The following is a 26,530-nucleotide window of genomic DNA, read 5'->3' as shown; positions in this document are numbered from 1 at the left end:
AAAATTATGGAAGGGTTTGAAGGCATAAATAGTGAAATATTATTTCCTCTGCTTGATGAATAAACAACAAGGGGGATAAACTTAGCATCAGTTTTAGAAGCATGAAGGAGGTTAGAATCTTTTCAAAGGATAACTAGAATATGGAATACATTACCACAAGTGACTTTTAAAGCCAATTCAATCACGACGAAGAAGAAGTCGTCGCCGTGCACTCTCAATACAAGTTTAGCGCATGTGCGAAATGCTAACCTTGGGTGATGTAAATGCCTGAACTGATTCAAATTCAATTTGGGCCCTGACTCAGGTCCAGGCAGCACTTGCGTTATAACTGCAGCATTAGGGTGACGCAAAGCCACTTCACAAAGATGCTACAGCTGTAATTTGAGTGCATCCTTAGATAAATACTTGAAGAAAAATGTTAATGGGTGCATGAAACTATATTAAATAGCTCTGTGGGGGTCTGGCATATCACAGGATGTAGGTCCAAAATGGCCACCTTCTGTGCATGAATAAACTATAACAATAATAAAGCTACTCAAAATATCAGAATTAGCTTTAAGGTATTAAATGAATGAAACTACAGAAAAATTTAACAGTAAAAAACATTTGGAACAGGCTCGTGGGGCTGAATGGCCTACTCCTGTTCCTCTGACCACAAATTTTTTTCTAGTCATTCCATTTCTCCTTATTGTCTCCATCCTTTCTTTTGTTAAAAAAGGGACTTTATTCCTCCTAATCTAACCCATTTTTTCAACACCTACATGCGGTTTGAAAAAAAAGTTGTTCTTCTGCTTTAGACTGTCCACTTTCAAATTGGAGCAAGTTCAAATAAAATGGGTATTAATTGGATTGAAATTAGCTCCAAATGCTCTTTTTAGTTGATCTCAAACCAGAACAGTGAAGTCTGCCCTTGCTCACAAGATAGGTACAACCTGGCCAATCTTTGAAAACATTTTTGCACATTAAAGAGGAAGCAGCTGCTGAAGTACAAATAAATTCAGCAACAGTGAGCACGGATAAGTAAACTCTTCTGCAGCATGCTAAGAGTTAAAATGTTTGCAACATAATATACCATGAACCAAAACTGGACCTGAAAACCAATCAAGTTCTTTATGCACAAAAAGACAAATCAGAGCTGCAGCTTTATCACAAGACTAAACAGGTTACCGAGACCATTAAGCTGTATTTCAAAGGGCTGAATACAAAGTTAGTACAAGTTGAAGGCATCGACTCCATGATTATTTCTCAAGAGCCACGAAACATTGATTTCACAGTAATTAATCGAAGTCTCACTGGACAATTGATTAAATGTTGAATAACTGAAAATAGTTGCCAAGTAGAATCTCAATCTTAACATACCTTAGAATAAAAAGAAAAAGACTCATTTATGTGGATGGCCCAAAGGACTTTAAAGTCAATGAAGTACTTTTGAAATGTAGTCACTGTTATAATGTAGCAAATGCAGCAGCCAATTGGCACAATACAAGCTCCCACAAACAACGATGAAATAAATGACCAGATCATATGTTTTTTTAGGTGTTGGTTGAGGGATAAATATTGACCAGGACCCCGGGAAGAACTCCCTTGCGCTTCTTTGAATAGTGCCCAAGGATCTTTTACGTCCACCCGAGAGGGCAGATGAGGCCTCAGTTTCACGTCTCATCCGAAAGACAGTACCTCTGACAGTGCAGCACTCCCTCAGTACTGCACTGGAGTATCAGCCTGGATTATGTGCTCAAGTCTGTGGAGTGGGGCTTGAACCCATGACCTTCTGACTTCGAGGTGAGTGCTATCATCTGAGCCATAGCTGACATGGCAGTAGCATATGGCTTCCACCAAAGTTCCCAGTTTTAGCCTGCACTGTCTGTTCATCCATCGAGTTGGGAATAGGGTGTGGGAAGTAAATGGAAAGAAAAGGGGGATCCTTTGAAAACTGTACTGACCAATTCAGAAGTGACTGTTCTTTCCGTAACTCTACTCAGATGTTATGGTAATTTGCACAATTTCAAGGTGTATTTATATCCAATTCTGGCTATTTTGGGTGGGAAAAGTTAATGAATTTTGTAATGTTCTGAGACTTTATTGAAGTTTGCAACAATAAAGGAAGTACCAAAATCAAAGTATAAAATGCTGTTCATTGTAGGCCAGATCCTGGAAAATTCTGTAAATGAACACAAAACACTTCTGGTTTTGCCTATGTGAACCAGGTTTGAGAGGAATTCTACTGGGATGGGTTGGGCAGATGCATTTCATCAACATCCAAAACCAACACACAATGAGAAAAGCTGTTCTACTTCAAAAAAACAACCCCCAAAAGTTATTCTTTTTATCTCACTTATAAAACCTAATTCATGTTTTTTCCTCAACTTGAATAGCATAGTCCTTGTAGTACAACATACACTGAAGAATAATTGTTTACAGCTTGCAGAATGAAAATAGCCAACAGTGTGAGTGATGGATTTATGGCTTGAACTTTCTTGTTTTATAACACTAAATCATAGAATGATACAGCACAGAAGGAGGCCATTCGGCCCATGGTGCCTGTGCCGGCTCCTTGAAAGAGCAATCCAATTAGTCCCACTCCCTTGCTCTTTCCCCGTAGCTCTGCAATTTTTTCCAATTCCCTTTTGAAAGTTACTATTGAGTCTGCTTCCACCACCCTTTCAGGCAGTGCATTCTAGATCATAACTCGCTGCGTAATTTTTTTCCCCCCTCATATCGCCTCTGGTTCTTTTGCCAATTACCTCAAATCTGTCTCCTCTGGTTACCGACCCTTCTGCCACTGGCAACCGTTTCTCCTTATTTATTCGAGCAAAACCCTTCATGATTTTGAACACCTGTCAAATCTCCCCTTTACCTTCTCTGCTCTAAGGAGAACAACCTCAGTTTCTCTAGTCTCTCCATGTAACTGAAGTCTTTCATCCCAATAAATCTCCTCTATTCTATTTATTACCGTTCTAGGAAACCTAGTTGGCTTGAGGAAACAACCTTGGTTACCTGGACAACTCAAAGCTTAGTTTATTTCAAATACTTCCTCCAGAGAATGTGGGCAGTATAACAAACTTCATTTGAGGTGGGGATGAAGAAGTCTGACCGTTTATCTATTCAACACCTAAGTTCATTGAAACATCTATCTTGGCACCTTTATCCTTTCTTATTTATTTATGACACAAATTCCTCCAAGCAGGCTTGTATGTTTTTATCACTTTACATCAGAAAATGGGAACTATACTTGTCAAATGAATACAGGATGCTACTCATTGCAATGTAAAGGACCTTGAGTTTGCCAAAGCAATGGAAAAACCCTTAGAACGGCTTTCTAAACAATTTGTAGACACAGTGCACCAATGATGACATCTGCAATGCCAATGGCAAACTGCAAATATAAAAAAAGAGTGTTCTTGCCATTTGAGCTAATGGGGACAACACCAAGTGGTTTACTGTCAGTGGTGGACAAAAAAGCATGGCTGCCTGATGTCCGAGCACCTGATGGGCTCCTGTTCATCTCCTTCGGCCAGCAAAACAGTTCCATAATTTAGTCTAGTGACCTCCCTCAGCTCCACACAAACGTAGAGGCTGTTTGCATCTTCAAAGCAATGTGCATGTGCAAGCTTCTGCATACCTTTTTGTTTCAAAGCAGAGTCAGCTGCTGTAGAAAACAACTTGCTATACAAACAAGGGGTCAGATTTTGCTGAAAAATTGACGTCTGAACGACGTACACCGTTATTAATGCGCAAATTGGCCAGCAACTTTTGGTGAGCAAGAGATACCCTGTGAATTGCGAATCGCCACAAGCTAACGGCCGATTTGCGCCACTCCGCTGTTAACTTCGCGAAAACGGCATCTCACGCTCAATCTCCCCGTGATTTTCATGAAATTGCTGTATTTGCATATTAATCTCACCACAGAACGTTACGTCTAGCAATTATCAGCACAAGTACCCTTTTAACGACATGATAATAGTTTATGACTGTCAATCAGAATCTCTTGCCCAGAAGGCAAACAATTTATTCCAATATCAGCTGCATAAAACAGACTGCCAGAATTGAAACCTTCTGGTTGAAACTTGCAATCTGTTGCCCCATACAAAGTACGTCAGCTGGGTTTCTTCTGAAAAATCATGTTCAGACCACACCTTTTTCTGGCATCACAGGCAAAATGTGTCTGAAACTATGTTAATGTCCAAACAGTATAACGAGGTCCTTCCATCATCATAATGTCAAAATAGTGCCTCAAATGAGTATCAAACGATAAGTCAAATCTGTCGTTGTTAACAATTAATGAATCAAAAGAGCACTTGAAGGAGGTGTTGAAAAATGATCAAAAAAGGGGGAAACATGAAGGTTTTATACTCAATTCTGGTCAAACAAAAAAAAGAAATAGCAAATACATCAAATTTTCAAAATAATGTAACTATGGTGCCTTTGTAGTACTGCAGAGATAAACAATGGAAGGTTTCTCATCAAGTCATAGCAGAACCCTCCCTTCCCAGGCTTTCTTACAAAAGGGTTTCAAAGCCGAAAGCTTCATTACTGGAAATTCCTGAATCACCCTCTCCCGCCCACCCCCTCAACTGGAAAAGCTTTTATTTAAAAAAAAAATTAATTCTCTTCATCATGACCGTGACATTTCGTCTAACCCTTACCTGCACAAACGTTTTGTCTGCTTCTCGACGACGGAGCTGGTGGTCAAAGAGAATTGCCCGAATCTGCCGGTCCTGGTGTTTGATGTAGTATTCCACAGCGGTCTGACAGGGACGGCACAGCTTGTAAGTCTGTTCGAGGTGGTGTTTATATACCTCAATCTCTTCTTCATACTTGTCCTAGGAGAGATACAAAAAAGTTCAATTTTAACCAGCCAGCCACTGGAAAATGCACATTGTAAAGATGGAACTTGGATGCATCCAAATATCTCAGAATTTTACAACACAAGCGACCATTCAGCCCATAGCATCGCTGCCACTTAGTTCCATTCCCTTGCCCTTTTAAGATTTTCTGTTTCACTTCCCTTTAAATGCTATCATCGATTCTATTTCCACTGCATTTCCTGTTCCTATGTACCTTCTCTGCACAAAAAATAACTTAGATCATGCAGCCAAACACTGCGAATAACACCCATGTGGTGCAGTGTGTTCGATTACAAACACCATGTTCCATACCAAGCAGAGTCACCTCGCAAATGGTAATGCTGTCCCAAATTGCTTTCACGCTCCTTGTGCCCAGGTTAGAGTAGCACAAAGAGAAGCCTGGGATCAGGTTGCCCATTGCGCTCTGGGGAGAAGATAGTTAACTCATCTGTTTTACCGCTAAATGTACTATTTTATCCCCTTCAAAGAGCTGCACATTGAATACACTTAAAAATATTTTAGAATCATAGAAGTTTACAACATGGAAACAGGCCCTTCGGCCCAACATGTACATGTCGCCCAGTTTATACCACTAAGCTAGTCCCAATTGCCTGCACTTGGCCCATATCCCTCTATACCCATCTTACCCATTTTAGCGAAGAATAATTTTTCCTATTATAATGTGCAGTGTAAGCAGCTTACTTTTTCCTTGAGGCTCTTCAAGATTAACCCAGCGTTTTCTTATACTGTTGTTATATGTTGCAGACATTTATGACTGCACTCTCTATTTACAGCAATAATCCTGTACTTTCCAGTAATCCTTGGAAACTCAGCACCATTGACCCTTTGATCTAGATATTATACAGCAAAACGGTCACATAAAAATAACTGGGACCCAAGAGAAAAAAGTTAAATATTGCACACAAGTGAATGTAGTTCTGAATCTTGTGATTTTTGAGGGGGAAAAAAACCTATATCCATAAAGAAAGATATGAAAGATATGAAAAATCTGAAATTTTTAGTGCACAAATGCTTAGTGGCTAAATGCATCACCTGGTACATTATTGAGTCAAAGAACAGGGTGCTCGGAGGGCTGATTTTGAGCCAGGGCTGGGAGAGGGGCTGCATAATAAAAGGACACGGCTGGGGTTGCCAGTCTTTACCTAGAACCATAGAAAAGATACAGCACAGAAGGGGGCCATTCGGCCCATCATGTCCGCGCCGGCTCGAAGAACAACCAGGTGTCCATTCTAATCCCACTTTCCAGCACCCGGTCCGTAGCCCTGCAGCTGACAGCACTTTAGGTGCAGGTCCAGGTACTTTTAAAAAAGAGTTGAGGGCCCCTGCCTCTACCACCAATTCAGGCAACGAATTCCATACACCCACCACCCTCTGGGTAAAAAAAGTTTTTCCTCATGTCCCCTCTAATCCTTCCACCAATCAGCTTAAATCTATGTCCTCCAGTTCTTGAACTCTCCGCTAGGGGAAACAGGTACTCCCTGTCTACTCTATCTGGGTCCTTCATAATTTTTTACACCTCAATCAAGTCACCCCTCAGCCTCCTCTGCACCAAGGAAACCAACCCCAGTCTATCCAATCTCCCCTCGTAGCTGCAATTTTCAAGCCCTGGCAACATTCTTATAAATCTTCTATGCACTCTCTCCAGAGCAATTACGTCCTTCCTGTAACGTGGTGACCAGAACTGTGCACAATACTCCAGTTGTGGCCTTACCAGCGTTTTATACAATTCCATCATTACATCCGTGCTTTTGTATTCTATACCTCGGCTGATAACGGAGAACATTCCGTATGCCTTCTTCATTACCTTATCTACCTGTGCTGCCACCTTCAGGGACCTCTGCACATGCACTCCAAGGTCTCTCACTTCCTCTGCCCCTCTCAATATACTCCCGTTTACCGCGTATTCCCTTTTACTGTTTGCCCTTCCTAGGTGCATTACTTCACACTTCTCCAGGTTGAACTCCATTTGCCACTTTTCCGCCCACTCCACCAATCCATTGATATCTTCTTGGAGTCTACAGCTATCCTCTTCACTATCAACTACACGGCCAATTTTTGTGTCGTCTGCAAATTTGCTAATCATGCCTCCTGCATTCAAGTCCAAATCATTAATATATACCACAAACAGCAAGGGACCCAACACAGAGCCCTGTGGCACATCACTGGAAACGGATTTCTATTTGCAAAGACATCCATCGACTTTTACCTTTTGTTTCCTGTTACTGAGCCAATTTTGGATCCAATTTGCCACATTTCCCTGTATCCCATGGGCATTTACCTTTCTGACCAGACTGCCATGTGGGAGCTTGCCAAATGCCTTACTAAAATCCATGTAGACAATATCCACTGCACTACCTTAATCATGATGTGGAGATGCCGGTGATGGACTGGGGTTGACAATTGTAAACAATTTTACAACACCAAGTTATAGTCCAACAATTTTATTTTAAAATTCACAAGCTTTCGGAGGCTTCCTCCTTCCTTCCTGAGGAAGGAGGAAGCCTCCGAAAGCTTGTGAATTTTAAAATAAAATTGTTGGACTATAACTTGGTGTTGTAAAATTGTTTACAATTGTCTACCTTAATCAATCCTCCTTGTCACTTCCTCAAATAATTCAATCAGATTTGTAAGGCATGACCTTCCCTGAACAAATCCATGCTGACTATCCCTGATTAAACCATGCCTTTCCAAGTGACAGTTTATCCTATCCTACCTCTAACCAGTTATTTTGCAGGAAAGGACACAAGGAGGTAATTAGTGAGGAGAACACTCAGGTTGGTTACGGGGCCCTCCTTGGTTGGGCAGGATGCTGACGACCCACTGTCGAGGTTCAATCACAAAGAAGGAAGAACATCTGGGTGGTCTGCCGGCAATACAGAAGCCAAACCTAAGAACCAACGTCTTTAGGAGGGAAGAAAGGAAAGAGGAGAAAATCTTAATAAACCTACAAAATAATGAGATAGGAATAAGACACCTTCAAGTTAAAACTGTACATCTGACGCAAGTGCCTTCAGTTTGTTCATTTCTTATATTTGTTCATCAGAGATCAGCCAAAAAAACCCAGAACAACCCAGTTATTGTGTACCAATTTCAAGTAAATGGACAAACTGTAGTGCCACAGCCAAGAACAGGAAGCTAGGATGTCTTTCAAAACAGGTCTACACAAGTTCAAATTGCATTTTTGGGGGCTCAGCTGGATACCTGACATTAATGGAAACTCAACACCAAGCTTGAAGTTCTCCAAACCAAACCACGTAGGCAGAGTTTGTTTGCCTAGTTTGGAGTGCACATTCTATTTCCATAAGGACACAAACCAATTACCAGAGAGTTTAGGTGCAGCTGGCATCAGCAGAAAACCCCTCTCCGAAATAGTTTCCCTTTTTGGTCACAAATCAACCTCACAACTTGGTCCTGAATTTTGTATATGGACTCCCAGGAGCTCTGAACCAAGAGGGAGAACTGTTTGGACATGTCTTTAAATTGCATGCAAGTAAATGATTGCACAGCATTTCTTCTCCCTCTCCCCCGACATTATGAAATCCTGACGAGTTATTTTAGAAATATAAAGCTAAGAACAGCAGTGTCTGGAGTCACATTCTGTCATTTGACAGAAAGCTATGAACTTTTATCTTGCGTGGTATCCTTGGTGAGATCTTATTATACTGTACCTGTAGAGACAGATAGCCAAGCTTTTTTAAAAAAAACAACACACTTCATCTCAATGACGACGGTCAAAAAAATCTTTTGGCATAAAGCCTCACAACCCACGGTTTGGAAACCTTTCCATGACCTTACCTTGCCTGAACAGTGGAGACTTTCTGAATTATCTGGCTCAACTTCAGAAGATGAACATTTTATTTATCCACAATGCCTCAACTGAATTCATCTTAATTACTACTGTCAAAATACTTTCCTTATATGTGGCAGCGTTAGACGACGCCTTGTGGGCCCCACAAGCTTTCTGAAGTTTCTATCAAAACTCTTTCAGCAGGTCTCACACGCCCAAGCACCTCAGAAGCATCTTGAGCCCTTCTCAGAAAATAACATAGTTCTAGGTTCACAATTGAGTGATCACACACACTAAACAAACACACACACACACACTAAACACACACACACACACACACTACACACACTACACACACTACACACACTACACACACACACTAAACAAACACACACTCACTAAACAAACACACACTCACTAAACAAACACACACTCACTAAACAAACACACACTCACTAAACAAACACACACTCACTAAACAAACACACACTCACTAAACAGATCACACAGGCTTGATGTGTAAATAAACTAGGGTCTTTCATGTAAAGATCAATTAGAATCACAGAATGGTTATAGCACAGAAAGAGGCCACTTGGCCCGTCGAGCCCATGCCGACTCTTTGCAAGAGCAATCCAGCTAGTCCTACTCCCCGGCCCTTTCCCCGTAACCCTGAAATTTTTTTCCCTTCAAATACTTATCCAATTCCCTCTTCAATGCCACAATTGAATCTGCCTCCACCAACCCCTCAGGCAGTGCAGTCCAAATCATAACCACTTGCTGCGTAAATAAGTTTTTCCTTATGTCGCCTTTGGTTCTTTTATATTAAGCGCTAAAACAAGCATTTTGAAGCAGGAGATGAGAAATAGGCCCCTGCCAAAGAATTTTGTGTGCTCGTTTCCTTTGCATTTTCTCCTCTTGGTGTAGAGTTCCATACACGCCAATAGTCCTTCAGTAACTACCCAACTGGCCATTCTTCTTCATGTGTAGCCTGGACAATGAGCGTCAACAGGGTCTCAACCAGGTGAGGGCATCAGAGCGAAATCCAATCCTAGCCCTTATATTCACACATGCTCATTTTCCACACTGCCTCACTTGATAGTAACCTGGCTCAGGAATGCTGTCAGCCGTGGCTCAGTGGGTAGCAGTCTCGTCGCGGAGTCAGAAGGTTGTGGGTTCAAGTCCCACTCCAGAGACTTGAGCAAAAATTATAGGCTGTCACTTCAGTGCAGTACTGAGGGAGTGCTATACCTTCGGAGATGCCGTCTTCCGGATGAGATGTTAAACCGAGGCCCCATCTGCCTTCTCAGGTGGACGTAAAAGACCCCACGGCACTATTTCGAAGAAGAGCAAGGGAGTTCTCAAAGGTGTCCTGGCCAATATTTAACACAACCAACATTACCTGGTCATTAGGAAAATGCTAGAATCCATTATTCAGGAAGTAGTAGTAAGACATTTGGAGACTCATAATACAATCAAGGAGAGTCAACATGGTTTTATGAAGGGGAAATCGTGTCTGACAAATTTATTAGAGTACTTTGAGGAAGTAATGGGCAGGATGGATAAAGGGGAACCAATGGATGCAGCATATTTAGGTTTCCAAAAGGCATTCGATAAGGTGCCACATAAAGGATTATTGCACAAGATAAGAGCCCATGGTGTTGGGGGTAATATACTGGCATGGATAGAGGATTAGTTAACTAACAGAAAACAAAGTCGGGATAAAAGGGTCATTTTCAAAATGGCAACCTGTAACTAATGGGGTGCCGCTGGGCTCAGTGCTGGGGCCTCAACTATTTACAATAAAGATCAATGACTTGGATGAAGGAACAGAGTGTGTCGTGACCAAATTTGCTGAGGATACAAAGATAGGTGGAAAAGCAAGTTGCGATGAGGACACAAAGTGTCTGCAAAGGGATACTGACAGGTTAAGCGAATGGGCAAAAATTTGGCAGATGGAATATAATGTGGGAAAATGTGAAGTCATCCACTTTGGGAGGAAAAATAAAAAAAACAAAATATTATTTAAATGGAGAAATATTACAAAATGCTGCGATAGTGGGGTCTGGGTGTCCTCGTAAATGAAACACAAAAAGTCAACATACAGGTGCAGCAGGTAATCTGGAAGGCAAACGGAATACCGGCCTTTATTTCTCGGGGGATGGAGTATAAAAGCAGGGAAGTCATGCTACAATTGTACAGGGTGCTGGTGAGACCACACCTGGAGTACTGCATACAGTTCTGGTGCCCTTATTTAAGGAAGGACATACTTGCATTGGAGGCAGTTCAGAGAAGGTTCACTAGGTTGACTCCGGGTATGGAAGGGTTGTCATATGAGGAAAGATTGAACAGGTTGGGTCTATACTCATTGGAGTTTAGAAGAATGAGAGGAGATCTTATTGAAACATACAAAACTCTGAGGGGACTCGATAGGGTAGATGGTGAGAGGATGTTACCCCTCATGAGGGAATCTAAAACGAGGGGGCACAGTCTCAGAATAAGGGGTCGCCCGTTTAAGACGGAAATGAGGAGGAATTTCTTCTCCCAGAGAGTCGTGAATCTTTGGAATTCTTTACCCCAAAAAGCTGTGGAGGCTGAGTCATTGAATACATTCAATGCTGATTCAGACAAATTTTTGATCAGCAAGGGAGTCAAAGGATATGGGGAAAAGGCAGGAAAGTGGAGTTGAAGTAAAAATCAGATCAGCCACGATCTCATTGAATGGCGAAGCAGGCTCGAGGGGCCAAATGGCCTACTTCTGCTCCTCTCTCTTATGGTCTTATTATCACATTGCCATTTGTGGGACCTTGCTGTGCGCAAATTGGCTGCCACGTATCCTACAGTGACTACTTCATTGGATGAAAGGCGTTTGGGATGTCCTGAGGTCGTGAAAGGCGCTATATAAATGCAAGTCTTTTGTTCTTATGCTGGCTAGTTTATGCCTTCTCCAGCTCAAGAACACTGTGGCAATATCCCAATTTTTTTTTTTAACAGCGATTTTGAAATGTATGAGAAAAAACTGGATGCATTTGGTGCACACAAGCTATTAGTGCTTTAGTACAATGCAACTTTTCTGCATTTTGACAGTTAGCAAATTTACTGAAGATGGGCAATATGTGTTGATCAACTGGCCAGTATAATAATTCCCCATCACAGTTCAGAGAGGAATTGAAGAGTAGGGGTGTAATGAAAAAAATACTTCAATCCATTTCTGCAATCCATTCTATACAACCAACACAATGAATTGACTGCTAATTTATGAATAACACAGTACGGTACAAAGTGCACTTAAGAAAAAATTAACACACTGTGATGATCACCTGCCATTTATTCCAGAAGTTCAACCATCCAGAAGAAATCATAACTGTTAGCTACACATTTGTTTGATACCATCTGCCATTATAGATGAAAAACATGACAAATGGCAAAATCCTTGGACAGGTACCAAAGAGTCAATTCCAGGAAAAAAAAACATTGGAGCCAAGCACTGTAATGCACTGCCTGAAAGGTTGGAAGCAGATTCAATAGTAGCTTGCAAAATGGAACTGAATAAATACTTGAAAAGGAAAAATTTGCAGGGCTATGGGGAATGAGCAGAAGTTGGATAACTCTTTCAAAGAGCCGGCACAGGCACGATGGGCCAAATGGCTTCCTCCTGTGCTGTATGATTCAAAGCATTGAATTCCAACACAAAATCATCTATTCAATGTTACTGCTTAAATGTAGTGATCCAACCACAGAACACTCCTTAGCTATCTGGTTTACAATAGCCAGCCCACAAATAGATCAATCTTCCCATGGAAGGACTCTTCCCTCCACACCAATTTTTTCCCTAACTCATGACAACTCCTTGATGGGGTACAGTTCCAGAGATGCCACTCGACTGCCATTATTTTGCCTGTGTGACTTTGGCACATTAAGTCAACCATGCGGTGTATCACAGTTCAACCAATCTGACACCGACACGTACACACACCCCGTCACCCATTGTAACTGTCTTGGCTGAAATCAGCGACTCACAGGATAAACTCTTTGAGCCACTGAGCAAACCTATCACAGAACCTGTGCACACTAAGCATGTACAGATGAATGATAGAACACCAACAATTGAAACATAATGGAATATCAGTACTGAAGGACTGATCAGGACTGATATCAGGCAGATAGATTTGGGTTATCCAGTGAAGGTCTTGCATTACAACCAACACTGAAAGTAATATCACATTGCATTACAGAAATGTACTATAACCAGCAACTGACATGATTCGTTTTTGCATATGGTCTGATGTTGCACTGAGCACAAGTGCTGCAAGAAGCAGTGGAAATGGATTAATCAAATACTGTAACTGTAATTCTTAACTAATACCTTTATCTTGAGAGATCAGGAAATCATAAAGCTACAATTGACTATTTTATCAGTTTACACAAGATCATTTCCAACTGTTTAATTCACTGAGTCGTGAACCACGCCAAGTGATTTGCCACATCACGCAGAGTATAACAGCGACTTGTTACAGCACGATTAAGATTTAAGGCCCTAGTTCTGGAATGTTCCTTAAAAAATCCTGGGGGCAGTGAATCGGCTGATTTTTGAGCAAATCAGAGCAATAACAGATCAGTTGTCACAACAAAATTGTTTGCCTCAGCAATGGGCCACATCACCGTTACACGTTATTCTGTATTTTGGGACAAGGGGTGGTGCTGAGAACTCGCCCTTCTCCTGGAGGGATAATCAACACCATAGTCATTTTTGTGCATTTCCTAGCATCTGGCTTCAGAGCAGCATTTGCAGATGACCCAAACTCTCAGTCTTAAAGTGGCTGCAGAGGAGATAAAAAGGGGCTGGAAAGAATCTTTTTTTTTTAAAAAGCATCACTTTGTGAAACAAAAAGGCACTAATATGCAATCCCCTCCACCGGGGTTTTTAAAAAAATAATTCTCGGGATGTGCACATCACTGGAAATGTCAGCACTTATTACTCATCCCTGAGGGGGTGGTGGTGGGCCTTCTAACTGAGTGGCTTGCTAGACCACTTCAGAGGGCAGTTAAGAGTCAACCACGTTGGTGTGGGACTGGAGTCACGTGTCGGTCAGACCGGGTAAGGACATTGGAGAACGAATTACGTTTTTAAGACAATCTGACAGCTTCATGTTAATTTTTATTGATACCAATTTTTTTCATTTCCAGATTTTTAAAAACTGAATTCAAATTCTCAAACTACCATGGTGGGATTCAAAGTCACATTCTCCGGATTACTGGCGTCTGGATTACTAGTCCAGTATCATAAATCACAATTCCGTACCCTCTCCTCTCTTTCACCTCCCTCCACCCCAAGTTTTTACTGAGCTAGGCTTCAAATTCAGCAATTATAAATACTCCCGTTATATCGCTAATCAAAGGATCTGCCAAACTAAATCAATGGTTTTATATTCTAGACACAATCGCAGCCTTGCTTTTCATTTATGCCCTTATGTTTCTTTCTTGCATATGGAAAATAGTTTGCTTTTCTCCATATTAAATGATCTTTAACAAGCACATCGATGACCCACAAGTCAATCAGTAATTCAATCATCACCACCTTGATCCATCAATTCGCCGCACCATTCAAATACTCTGGTGCAATAGCTCAAAACAAAACTGAAGATTAGCCACGTCACCTTAGATCTAAACAAAGGTTTAGAGGCATGTTGAAACTACAGCTACCAGCAGCAGTCGCTCGATAGTGTGGTCAATTTTTAGGGTGACGATATTTAGCCATTATATACACACAATAGGAAGCATGTAAACAAGTTCCTACCAAACCTGGCGTACTGAATCTCACAATAGCTGATGAAATTGTAAGGCACTGTACCAAGACATCAAAATAATTGTGCTTCAAAGACAAGAATACCTTCAAAACTAAGTCAGTGTGAAAATTCCATCATGCGAGTTGGAGGGAAAAAAAACGATTTTCCAAGTTTCTCTTGCTACTTTCCAATGGCTCCAATTAGGTTTACAGTGTGTTATGAGCACCACAGGCGGCCAGAACAAATAATGCACCAACTGACACGTAGTAAAAGGAGACCAAGCCATTCCCTTCAGTTCACTTACAAATTAAGCTCATTTGAAGCATATATTAACCAACAGAACTTCTATTCCTGTTCTGGATTTAAAGAGACCATCACATGGGGAAAAAAGGTAACCTGGCTATAAGGACCACATATAGATCACGTTTTTTATATCTGGATTCTGAATATAACCAATAATTTGTGGCCAAAAAAAAAACACTTGGGAAAGTTTATGTTGTTACAGATCAAGCCAATAAATCACTGCCGACTACTCTTGCCAAAAGTACTGACCCAATAAAATAGTTTAACATCTGCATTTAGCTATAAATGTTGTTCAAAGCTTTAATCAAAGTGGGAGAACTTTATGGATAATTATGAAATATCAGTGTCTAGTGATGTCCTATAAATGGCCTTCAGAGAAACTGTAAGCCTTCCAAAATGTTAACTGGAATGTTTATAGAACAAATTAATTTTTATTGGAGGCTTGATTTATTGAAGAGAGAAAAGGTGTTTAGTTATATTCTAACTCAATAACACAAGGATTTCTGCTCATCTCTGACATAAGTCTGGTGACTCCAGCTCAACTTATAGCATAATCATCATCTAGTTCTGCTGAAGTGGAACTATTAATGCATTGTGCACACTTAGACCTTATGGCTAACTGTTCTACTCTATAATCTCGTCTGGTTTCTTCATATATAAAGTTTAATTCAAAACCTTTATTTTCACCCCGGTTATGACAAACATCAGTAAACCATAGAAGGTTTCAGAACATTATTGTTAAAATGGTTCAATAGGCAGGTATATATCTATCAACTGTAAAAACAGATTATAAAATTCACCCCATTTTTCTTACAATAACGAACATCTTCAGCACCAAACTTCAATCAAAAACCACTTGTCTATAACTATAGCACCCTCTACTGTAACATAAACGTCACTGCCAGTTGTAATGTAGTCATGATGTGGAGATCGGTGATGGACTGGGGTTGACAATTGTAAACAATTTTACAACACCAAGTTATAGTCCAGCAATTTTATTTTAAATTCACAAGCTTTCGGAGGCTTCCTCCTTCCTCAGGTGAACGATGTGAAAATGAAAACCTCGAAATGAAATCGCATTTATAATTCACAGAACAATGCTTGGTGAGTGCAGACAGTTTTTTCAACTGCCCGTTGCCAAGGCAATCAGTGTGCAGACAGACAGGTGTTACCTGCCGGGTCTCACAGAATATACAAATCACCAAAAAAAAAACCAACAAACAAAAAAAAACAGAGATAGAGAGGTAGAAACATAGAAAAGACAGCAACTGACCCGTTATATTAAAAACAGATAACATTTGTTCGCTGGTGGGGTAACGTGTAGCGTGACATGAACCCAAGATTCCGGTTGAGGCCGTCCTCATGGGTGCGGAACTTGGCTATCAATTTCTGCTCGACGATTTTGCGTTGTCGTGTGTCTCGAAGGCCGCCTTGGAGTACGCTTACCCGAAGGTCGGTGGATGAATGTCCATGACTGCTGAAGTCATGGACATTCATCCACCGACCTTCGGGTAAGCGTACTCCAAGGCGGCCTTCGAGACACACGACAACGCAAAATCGTCGAGCAGAAATTGATAGCCAAGTTCCGCACCCATGAGGACGGCCTCAACCGGGATCTTGGGTTCATGTCACGCTACACGTTACCCCACCAGCGAACAAATGTTATCTGTTTTTAATATAACGGGTCAGTTGCTGTCTTTTCTATGTTTCTACCTCTCTACCTCTGTTTTTTTTTTGTTTGTTGGTTGTTTTTTTTTTGGTGATTTGTATATTCTGTGAGACCCGGCAGGTAACACCTGTCTGTCTGCACACTGATTGCCTTGGCAACGGGCAGTTGAAAAAACTGTCTGTACTCACCATGTGGAGATGCTGGTGATGGACTGGGGTTGACAATTGTAAACAATTTTACAACACCAAGTTATAGTCCAGCAATTTTATTTTAAATTCACAAGCTTTCGGAGATTTTCTCCTTCCTCAGGTAAATGTTTCAAGATCTCCTTGAAGCCTACGCATTTATACATATTGAATAATACATGGTGTTTACAGACTGCCCCTGCAACTGCCCGTTGCCAAGGCAATCACCGTGTTCAGACAGAGAGGTGTCATCTGCAGAACCCCCGAATACACATTCAACAAAAAAACAAACAGGGAAAAAAAACAGAGAAAAAAAAACAGAGAGAGGCAGAAACATCCGGAAGGCAGAGAGAGCTAGCAAATGACCCATTATATTAAAAACAGATAACATTTGTTCGCTGGTGGGGTAACGTGTAGCGTGACATGAACCCAAGATCCCGGTTGAGGCCGTCCTCATGGGTGCGGAACTTGGCTATCAATTTCTGCTCGACGATTTTGCGTTGTCGTGTGTCTCGAAGGCCGCCTTGGAGTACGCTTACCCGAAGGTCGGTGGATGAATGTCCATGACTGCTGAAGTGTTCCCCGACTGGGAGGGAACCCTCCTGTTTGGCGATTGTTGCGCGGTGTCCGTTCATCCGTTGTCGCAGCGTCTGCATGGTCTCGCCAATGTACCATGCTCTGGGGCATCCTTTCCTGCAACGTATGAGGTAGACAACGTTGGCCGAGTCACAGGAGTATGAACCATGCACCTGGTGGGTGGTGTCATCTTGTGTGATGGTGGTATCTGTGTCGATGATCTGGCATGTCTTGCAGAGGTTACCGTGGCAGGGTTGTGTGGCGTCGTGGACGCTGTTCTCTTGAAAGCTGGGTAGTTTGCTGCGAACGATGGTCTGTTTGAGGTTGGGTGGCTGTTTAAAGGCGAGTAGTGGAGGTGTGGGGATGGCCATAGCGAGGTGTTTGTCCTCATTGATGACATGTTGAAGGCTGCGGAGAACATGGCGTAGTTTCTCCGCTCCGGGGAAGTACTGGACGACAAAGGGTACTCTGTTGGTTGCGTCCCGTGTTAGTCTCCTGAGGAGGTCTATGCGATTTTTTGCTGTGGCCCGTCGGAACTGTCGATCGATGAGTCGAGCGTCATATCCCGTTCTTACTAGGGCGTCTTTCAGCGTCTGTAGGTGTCCATCGCGTTCCTCCTCGTCTGAGCAGACCCTGTGTATTCGCAGGGCCTGTCCATAGGGGATGGCCTCTTTGACGTGGTTAGGGTGGAAGCTGGAAAAGTGGAGCATCGTGAGGTTGTCCGTGGGCTTGCGGTAGAGTGAGGTGCTGAGGTGCCCGTCTTTGATGGAGATTCGTGTGTCCAAGAAAGAAACTGATTCTGAGGAGTAGTCCATGGTGAGCTTGATGGTGGGATGGAACTTGTTGATGTTATCGTGTAGTCTCTTTAGTGATTCCTTGCCGTGGGTCCATAGAAAGAAAATGTCGTCGATGTATCTGGTGTATAGTGTTGGTTGGAGGTCTTGTGCAGTGAAGAAGTCCTGCTCGAACTTGTGCATGAAAATGTTGGCGTATTGGGGTGCGAATTTGGTCCCCATGGCTGTTCCGTGTGTTTGGGTAAAGAACTGGTTATCGAAGGTGAAGACATTGTGATCCAGGATGAAGCGGATGAGTTGTAGGATGGCTTCCGGAGATTGGCTGTTGTTGGTGTTGAGTATTGATGCTGTCGCAGCGATGCCGTCATCGTGGGGGATACTGGTGTATAGTGCCGAGACGTCCATCGTGGTGAGAAGTGTTCCTGGTTCAACTGGTCCGTGGGTACTGAGTTTTTGTAGGAAGTCTGTAGTGTCGCGACAGAAGCTGGGGGTTCCCTGTACGATGGGTTTCAGGATGCCCTCGATGTATCCAGAGAGGTTCTCACATGGTTCATACTCCTGTGACTCGGCCAACGTTGTCTACCTCATACGTTGCAGGAAAGGATGCCCCAGAGCATGGTACATTGGCGAGACCATGCAGACGCTGCGACAACGGATGAACGGACACCGCGCAACAATCGCCAAACAGGAGGGTTCCCTCCCAGTCGGGGAACACTTCAGCAGTCATGGACATTCATCCACCGACCTTCGGGTAAGCGTACTCCAAGGCGGCCTTCGAGACACACGACAACGCAAAATCGTCGAGCAGAAATTGATAGCCAAGTTCCGCACCCATGAGGACGGCCTCAACCGGGATCTTGGGTTCATGTCACGCTACACGTTACCCCACCAGCGAACAAATGTTATCTGTTTTTAATATAATGGGTCATTTGCTAGCTCTCTCTGCCTTCCGGATGTTTCTGCCTCTCTCTGTTTTTTTTTCTCTGTTTTTTTTCCCTGTTTGTTTTTTTGTTGAATGTGTATTCGGGGGTTCTGCAGATGACACCTCTCTGTCTGAACACGGTGATTGCCTTGGCAACGGGCAGTTGCAGGGGCAGTCTGTAAACACCATGTATTATTCAATATGTATAAATGCGTAGGCTTCAAGGAGATCTTGAAACATTTACCTGAGGAAGGAGAAAATCTCCGAAAGCTTGTGAATTTAAAATAAAATTGCTGGACTATAACTTGGTGTTGTAAAATTGTTTACAGTTGTAATGTAGTTTATGGCTGGTCTAGCTTGTGAATATGATGCTGATTGTACCTATTTTAGAAAGCTTGCAGGAGACTACACTTCCCATTTTTAAGAGGCCAATAAAATGCACAGGTTTGCATTAGTATTAATTTCCCCATGTCAGTTTGAAGCAAAATAAACTCCGAATTACTTGACATGCACCAAAATGAAAGTTTGCTCTCCATCACTGAAATGGGAATGAAGAATTACAAATCCTTTCAAATGAGCTGCATGCCATAATGCTTTTAAAACATTCAGCTGATAGCTAAACCCTGTATGAACATCATGTTAATTGTACTTAGTATTCAGGATCTTAAAGGGCCCAGCGTAATTTTCACCCAAGTACAGCGCATTTAACAAGAGTGCAGTTTAATACTTCATCTATTATATAAAATGCATAACTAGTTTTATAGCAGGTTTTAGGAAGGGTAAGAGGGTCAGAAAAAAGCTTGTGTAAATCAGGACACTAGCCAGGCTTCAATATTCAGCTCTCTGATCAAGTACCCTACTCCCCAGAGAATCCAAAGCAGTCATCTTCAATTCTCTTTGAAAGAAAGACTTGCATTTATATAGCCCCTTTCATGACGTCCCAAAGCACTTTACAGCCAATTGAGTACTTCTGAAGTGTATTTACTGTTGTAATGTAAACCAGAGAAAGCCAGCCACGACTCCAACCCAAAACTTTACTGTTTAAACCAAAAGACCACGTATGTAAAACAACAACTTGCATTTATATAGCGCCTTTAACGTGTTAAAACGGCCCAAGGTGGTTCACGGGAGCATTTTCAGACAAAATTTGACACTGAGCTATGAGATATTAGGACAGAAGTAGGTTTTAAGGAGAGTCTTAAAGGATGAGAGAGGTAGAGAGACGGAGGGGTTTAGGGAGGGAATTCCAGAGCAATTAACTATATTCCGGCACCCTGTGAGAGCCGTGTATAACACTTTTCCTACCAACCCAGCAACATTCGTCAGCCCATAAAGCAAATACACATTATGGTATGGATATGATACACTTTTGTTTGGAAATTAACTAAAAAAGGAAAGAAATCTTCCTTCATACATTATATTACCACAGAAGGGTGTGTAGGAGAGAGCACAATTCATCTGACATGCTAAGGCTTAGAGAGGACAATGTTACCAAATAGCTCTTATTTCTTGGCAACAAATTATATTTAGATTGCATAACTATCTTACTGAGGATCTGCAGATTACTGCAAATAGTTGTTTTGCAGAAGTGCTCAAAGTATAGATAGACAGATAGATTAACCCAAGTGGTGCCTACTGCCTTGGTGAAATGCCGAACAACTTGCATTTATATAGTGCTTTTAAATGTAGAAAAACATCCCAAGATATTTCACAGAGGCACAAGGACAAAATGGATGCCGAGGCAAAGGAGGAGATATGACCCAAAGTTTGGTCCAAGAGGTAGGTTTTAAGCAGAGTCTTAAAAAAATACAGAGGTGGAGAGGTTTAGGGAGGGAATTCTATAGCAGCTGAAAGCACAGCCTCCAATAGTTGGAGGAAGGGAGGGGAGGATGCCCAAGAGCCGATCGGTCACCCCAATCTGACTGCTGTCAATAGGTGAGCAACACCTGTGGTTGTTGCACCTCTGAGCATTCCTGCCTTTTTTCTATTATGCTCCAAACTCCTCACTTCATCCTCTCCACGTTGAAATCAAGGCCAATTGTACTGCCTCGAACACCAACTCATCTTTCCAAAGATCTCTACGCTATTAAATTGCTGATCTCCCTCCAACTTTCCTTCTTCCTAGTTTTCAAACTCAAGGTTGAGGACACGTTCCCCTCCAAGTCACACACCATCCCGACTTGGAAATATATCGCCGTTCCTTCATCATCGCTGGGTCAAAATCCTGGAACTCCCTTCCTAACAGCACTGTGGGAGAACCTTCACCACACGGACTGCAGCGGTTCAAGAAGGCGGCTCACCACCACCTTCTCAAGGGCAATTAGGGATGGGCAATGAATGCCGGCCTCGCCAGCGACGCCCACATCCCATGAACGAATAAAAAAAACCACCCAATTCATTGGAGTCACTTCTTGCCTTATCTAATCTGTGCTTTCAACCTCAGTGGTTTCCTGTACTTTCACCGAAACTCCTCAATAAAGAAAATGTGCAAATTGCTTCTTGCGCACTAAACACCAAGAAATTCATTCCTGCAATTAGCAGCAAAGATCTGACCATGTAGAAGGCAAAGGACCTTCCAATGTCAACATTGTTAAAGAAACATTATCGCACTTTTGGGGTGCTGGATAAAATGAACCCTTGGTTCACATTAAATTGTGGCTATGGGATTGGGCGATCAATAAACATAGCCTGGAACTTCCATCTCTTAGCTAAAACCAGAACTCGGAGCAGGGCACTTTTCCAACATAAAAGCTTCAAGGAGCTTAATTCAGATCCTGCATTAAAGTACCAATAAATTTATCTAAATCTCACTCCCTCAAACAAACAAAATCATTTAGGCAAAAAAAGCAATTTAGAAAAAGGTTTATTTCCTGGTAGAACTAATAACGTTGGATAAACAACAGAAATGCCACTGCATTGAAAGGTGGGTAGGCGAGGAGGAGTTAGGAGAAGGAGAGAGGAGGAGAAAATCATGTCCTCATCCAAAATGTTACAGCATTACCTTTTGTTCCTGGCTGGTCTATTACAAACACTAGGTGACTTAGGAACATAGGAACAGGAGTAGGCCATTCAGCCCCTCGTGCCTGCTCCACCATTTGATAAGATCATGGCTGATCTGTGATCTAACTCCATATACCTGCCTTTGGCACATATCCCTTAATACCATTGGTTGCCAAAAAGCTATCTATCTCAGATTTAAATTTAGCAATTGAGCGAGTATCAATTGCCGTTTGCGGAAGAGAGTTCCAAACTTCTACAACCCTTTGCGTGTAGAAATGTTTTCTAATCTCGCTCCTGAAAGGTCTGGCTATAATTTTTAGACTGTGCCCCCTTCTCCTAAAATCCCCAACCAGCGGAAATAGTTTCTCTATCCACCCTCTCTGTTCCCCTTAATATCTTATAAACTTCGATCAGATCACCCCTTAACCTTTGAAACTCCAGAGAATACAACCCCAATTTGTGAAATCTCTCCTCGTAACTTAACCCTTGAAGTCCGGGTATCATTCTAGTAAACCTACGCTGCACTCCCTCCAAGGCCAATATGTCCTTCCGAAGGTGCGGTGCCCAGAACTGCTCACACTACTCCAGGTGCGGTCTAACCAGGGTTTTGTATAGTTGCAGCATAACTTCTGCCCCCTTGTACTCTAGTCCTCTAGATATAAAGGCCAACATTCAATTTGCCTTCTTGATTATTTTCTGCACCTGTTCATGACACTTCAATGATCTATGTACCTGAACCCCTAAGTCCCTTTGGACATCCACTGTTTTTAACTTTTTACCATTTAGAAAATACCCTGTTCTATCCTTTTTTGAGCCAAAGTGGATGACCTCACATTTGTCTACATTGAATTCCATTTGCCACAATTTTGCCCATTCACCTTATCTATCAATATCCCTTTGTAATTTTATGTTTTCATCTACACTGCTTACAATGCCACCAATCTTTGTGTCATCGGCAAACTTAGATATGAGACTTTCTATAACTTCAACTAAGTCGTTAATAAATAGTAAATAATTGAGGCCCCAAAAGAGACTTATCCAAGGTATCGAGTGCAATGGATGAAGAAATTGTTAAATCCCAAAAATAAATTTTACTCTCTCATAGTTTTGCATCATACATACATGCAGATGAAATAGGGCCGGTTCAATGGCAATGATGGTAATAAAACCTAACCACGGTTACTGGGCTGTATGTCATGTGTATCTTTAAAAGAAATGTCCCAAGATTCAGCTAGTGGGTACTTTGCTAATATAGCAATTCTACTGCAATAGGCAGGCACAAAAGGTGTTTAATTAAATAAGGAGGACCTACAAGTCCATCATCTTAAAACTGAGAATGCACAGGGAGCTATGGTCTACCCTCATTTCCTGATTTTCCAAGCAATGTGTATAAAGGACCAGCAGGAATAAGGCCGCAATTACATCTTGGGATCATGGATGAGCCCTTGAGGGCGAGGTAATAGTGATCATAAATTTGATTTGATTAAGTTTATCAATGTCACATTAACACAGTTACTGGACGCTAAATTCCCACCTCGTCCCTGGGCACGAAGGAAGCCAACTGCTTGATCTTCAGGGGCTGATTGTTGTTGCATTTCTTGCAGAAGAGAATTTGTCCGTTTGGCCACTGCTGAATTTTGGAAGCTGGTGAGGGTGTTGCCCAGCTGGTCACCATGTGATTCAGATGCTCCATGTACTGAGCAGGGATTGGCTTATTGTAGTCTCCATTCTGAAAGAAAGCACAACGTAACTTTTATACCCATGGACAAAACCGAACAGAGATTCCAGCAAATCAGCATTAAACTATTCTGAATTTGGATAGGTACTCTCAGAAGATGTCCTGTTCTTCACATTTTTTTTAATAAAATGCATTTGTTCTTTCTTCCCCTTTCCAAAATATGCAAACCGAGTTTCAAGATGCTGATTACTTGGCAACTCAAAGAAACACAGGCAAGACCAAAGCTGAGATAGCACTGTGTTTGGGAAAGTTTAAATGGAAGAAAGAATAAGCAGACAGCTGCAAGAGCTGGCATGGGGAAAGCAAGATGGTGAACTCGTGACATGTCTGTCCAGTTTAGTTATTATATCAGATTGTCACAATAACAATTTTGATTGCAACTCATTTTTTAATAAAGGAGATTGTCTGCTGCATTACCTGGGATCCAAAACAACCTGTGCTTTTTTTTAAATGCGTGATGTCTCCCCAAATCGTTGCAGATAAAAATGGCAGATAGCTTGAATGATTTACGGCAGTGAATTGCGGGAGTATCTTGGGACGTTTTGCTGTGTTAAAGTAAATCGGATTCCCAGAATTTCCCTGCTGCAATTCTTGAGTTGGGAGCAATCTGCTCCTTTTGAGGAGTTAGCTTTCTGGTGACAGTCACTTTTTTTTTAAAAACCAATATGACATTTGTTTAGAACATTTTTAATTGAGGTCATAGGCCTAAGGCTTAGTTAAACTGAAGGACAACTTCCATTGGAAGAGGATCTGCAACATAAGTGGGGTATTCAGAAGTTCTGCAGTTGTAATGGTTTTGATTGCACACATCTGATCACTCAGTCACATAAGTGGTTACTAGGCGTGTCCACACCCCACCAAGATCCCTGTGCAAATAATGACAATTTGCAGCACAATTTGATCTTTTATCACTTAACACTTGTGGGAGCAATTTCAAGCTTTGGTGAACTCCAAGCAACAAAACTCATTTACACAAGATTATTACAGATGAGGAAGGCCATTTGGCCCATTTTAATCCATCAGAAAGACCATACAATTCTAACATTGCAACATGTTTCTTAAATGATTCTAGGATTTTCACCTCCATTACTCCATTCACTGAATGATATATCAGTCTTAAATGTACCCTTCACTAGTTTAAAACGGTGTCCTCTTGTCATTTAATTTTAAATATTCTAGATTTAACTTTTCCATCCCAGTAACTATTTTGTACACTTCAATAAGATCACCTCTCAAGACAACTCTTTTGGAGGCTTAAAAAAAAAGTTTCTTCAGACTTTCCTTATAACCCAGACCTTTTACACCAGAGAACAGCCTCGTGGCTCTTGTCTCCACTGCCTACAGCCTCCAACACTTAGTGACTCCCTGGTGTCTCGGTGGCCAGGACTGGATACAACGCGAGATGTGGGTCTGGCCAGAGCACTGTACAGTTTGGTCATGACTTCCTGCTTCAGACAAATCGTTATATTGGAAGAGTTTTTTTTTAAAAGACTGCATCTCGGTCGATTTCCAGTCACAACAGACATACTGAAACCTTTCAATTTGTGGAGTGATGTGGGAGGCAATGTGTTAATACGCAGGGTGTTCTCTCAAACAATGACCTTGTGAAGAAGTGCTGAGAATGCAAATCTTGCTGCGAAAGAAAAGTAGAAAAAAAAAGAGAACTTGCTTTCAAGTCGCATATAGCCAATGATGTGTAATAAAACAGAAAATGCAGGAGAAGCTCAGCAAGTCAGGCAACATCTGTGGAGAAAGAAACAGAGGTAACGTTTCAGTTCGATGACCTTTCATCAGAACTGGAAGATGAAGATGATTTTGTTAAAGCGCCGGATGAGGTGAAGGATGATATGGAACTGTGGAACAGGACAACGCTGAAATAGAGTGAGTCGGTGCTGCTGAAGGGAGAGGTCGAGATCATGCATGTGGCGGCGCACGGAGTTGAGAGTGGATCTGAGGAAGTGGCGAGAGCAGTGGTTCGAGAAACGCTGAATGTATAATTGTGATTTTCAATAACTGTAAGGAACCTAACCTCTTGGAAGCCATTGTACTGCTCACAGTTCGGACAATCCCAGCAGTTCCTGTTCCCGTAGGGTACAGTTGTATCCTGGCTGCAGAACCAGCAGTTCACCTTCACATGAGTTGGTTTCTTCCTGCAAAAAAAAAATGTAGAAGTTGAATGTTGCATAGCAAACAATTAGTAAGAATCCACTGCAAATAGATAATGGAATTGTTCTTCCAGGAGCTAGCTGCTGACAGAGTAATGGAAGAACTGGCAAAAGAACAGCCAATCCTAATTGGACTGAGCTATATTTCCCTCGATTTCCCTTTATTCACGCTACTTTAGGTCCCATCACTCAGTTATTGGTGAAAACAATATCATGCAAATCTTGTGATCAATTAACCTCAACAAATTACAGCACAGTTCATTTTATATTTTATTCTTTTTCTGCATCTTTTCTGCTCTTTCAAGAATCTTTTCTGCACGATTTTCACATCTTCACTGTTTTTCATGCAATACTTGTGTTCTTAGTGAAGTATAATAGTTGGGAATTTCTGGAGCATGGAATGCTTTGCACAGAGAGCAGTTGAGGCAGCAACCACTGCATCTTTTGATGGAGGTGGATAAACATTTAAGGGTGCTCATGTCTCAGCCAGAATGGAGATGATTGGGTAATTCCCCCATCAATCATATCTGGAGACTGCACTGCTGTAAGTGACTGGGATTGATTTTACGCATATAATTTTGTAGTATGCAGCTATCCTCCACTCACTGCATTTTGCTAGAGAAATAATCCTGATTTTATTTGGAGACTCTGCTTTAGTTTCAGCCATGCGTTCTGTTTGCTGCAGTGCGTAGAGGCTGTTTAAATAGATTCTAAATAGACTGTTTGCTGTGAGTCCTGCC

The 26,530-nt window shown here is 41.8% G+C and overlaps 1 protein-coding gene across 3 annotated transcripts in view; it reads right to left on the bottom strand.

Annotated features, from left to right (window-relative positions):
- tmem201 (transmembrane protein 201) overlaps positions 1 to 26,530 on the bottom strand; it is a 128,722-nt gene that overhangs the window by 81,811 nt on the left and 20,381 nt on the right. For all 3 annotated transcript variants that reach the window (XM_067970337.1, XM_067970338.1, XM_067970339.1), the window contains exons 2-4: positions 25,655 to 25,775; positions 23,422 to 23,616; positions 4,647 to 4,823 (exon numbers count right to left, since the gene is read on the bottom strand). In XM_067970337.1, the coding sequence (XP_067826438.1) occupies positions 4,647 to 4,823; positions 23,422 to 23,616; positions 25,655 to 25,775 (493 nt within the window). The remainder of the gene's footprint in view (positions 1 to 4,646; positions 4,824 to 23,421; positions 23,617 to 25,654; positions 25,776 to 26,530) is intronic.

Source organism: Heptranchias perlo, chromosome 32 (genome assembly GCF_035084215.1).
Source record: "Heptranchias perlo isolate sHepPer1 chromosome 32, sHepPer1.hap1, whole genome shotgun sequence".
Lineage (NCBI taxonomy): Eukaryota > Metazoa > Chordata > Chondrichthyes > Hexanchiformes > Hexanchidae > Heptranchias > Heptranchias perlo.
Note: the sequence above shows the minus strand (reverse complement) of the source record. Positions and strands in the feature narration are given on the sequence as shown.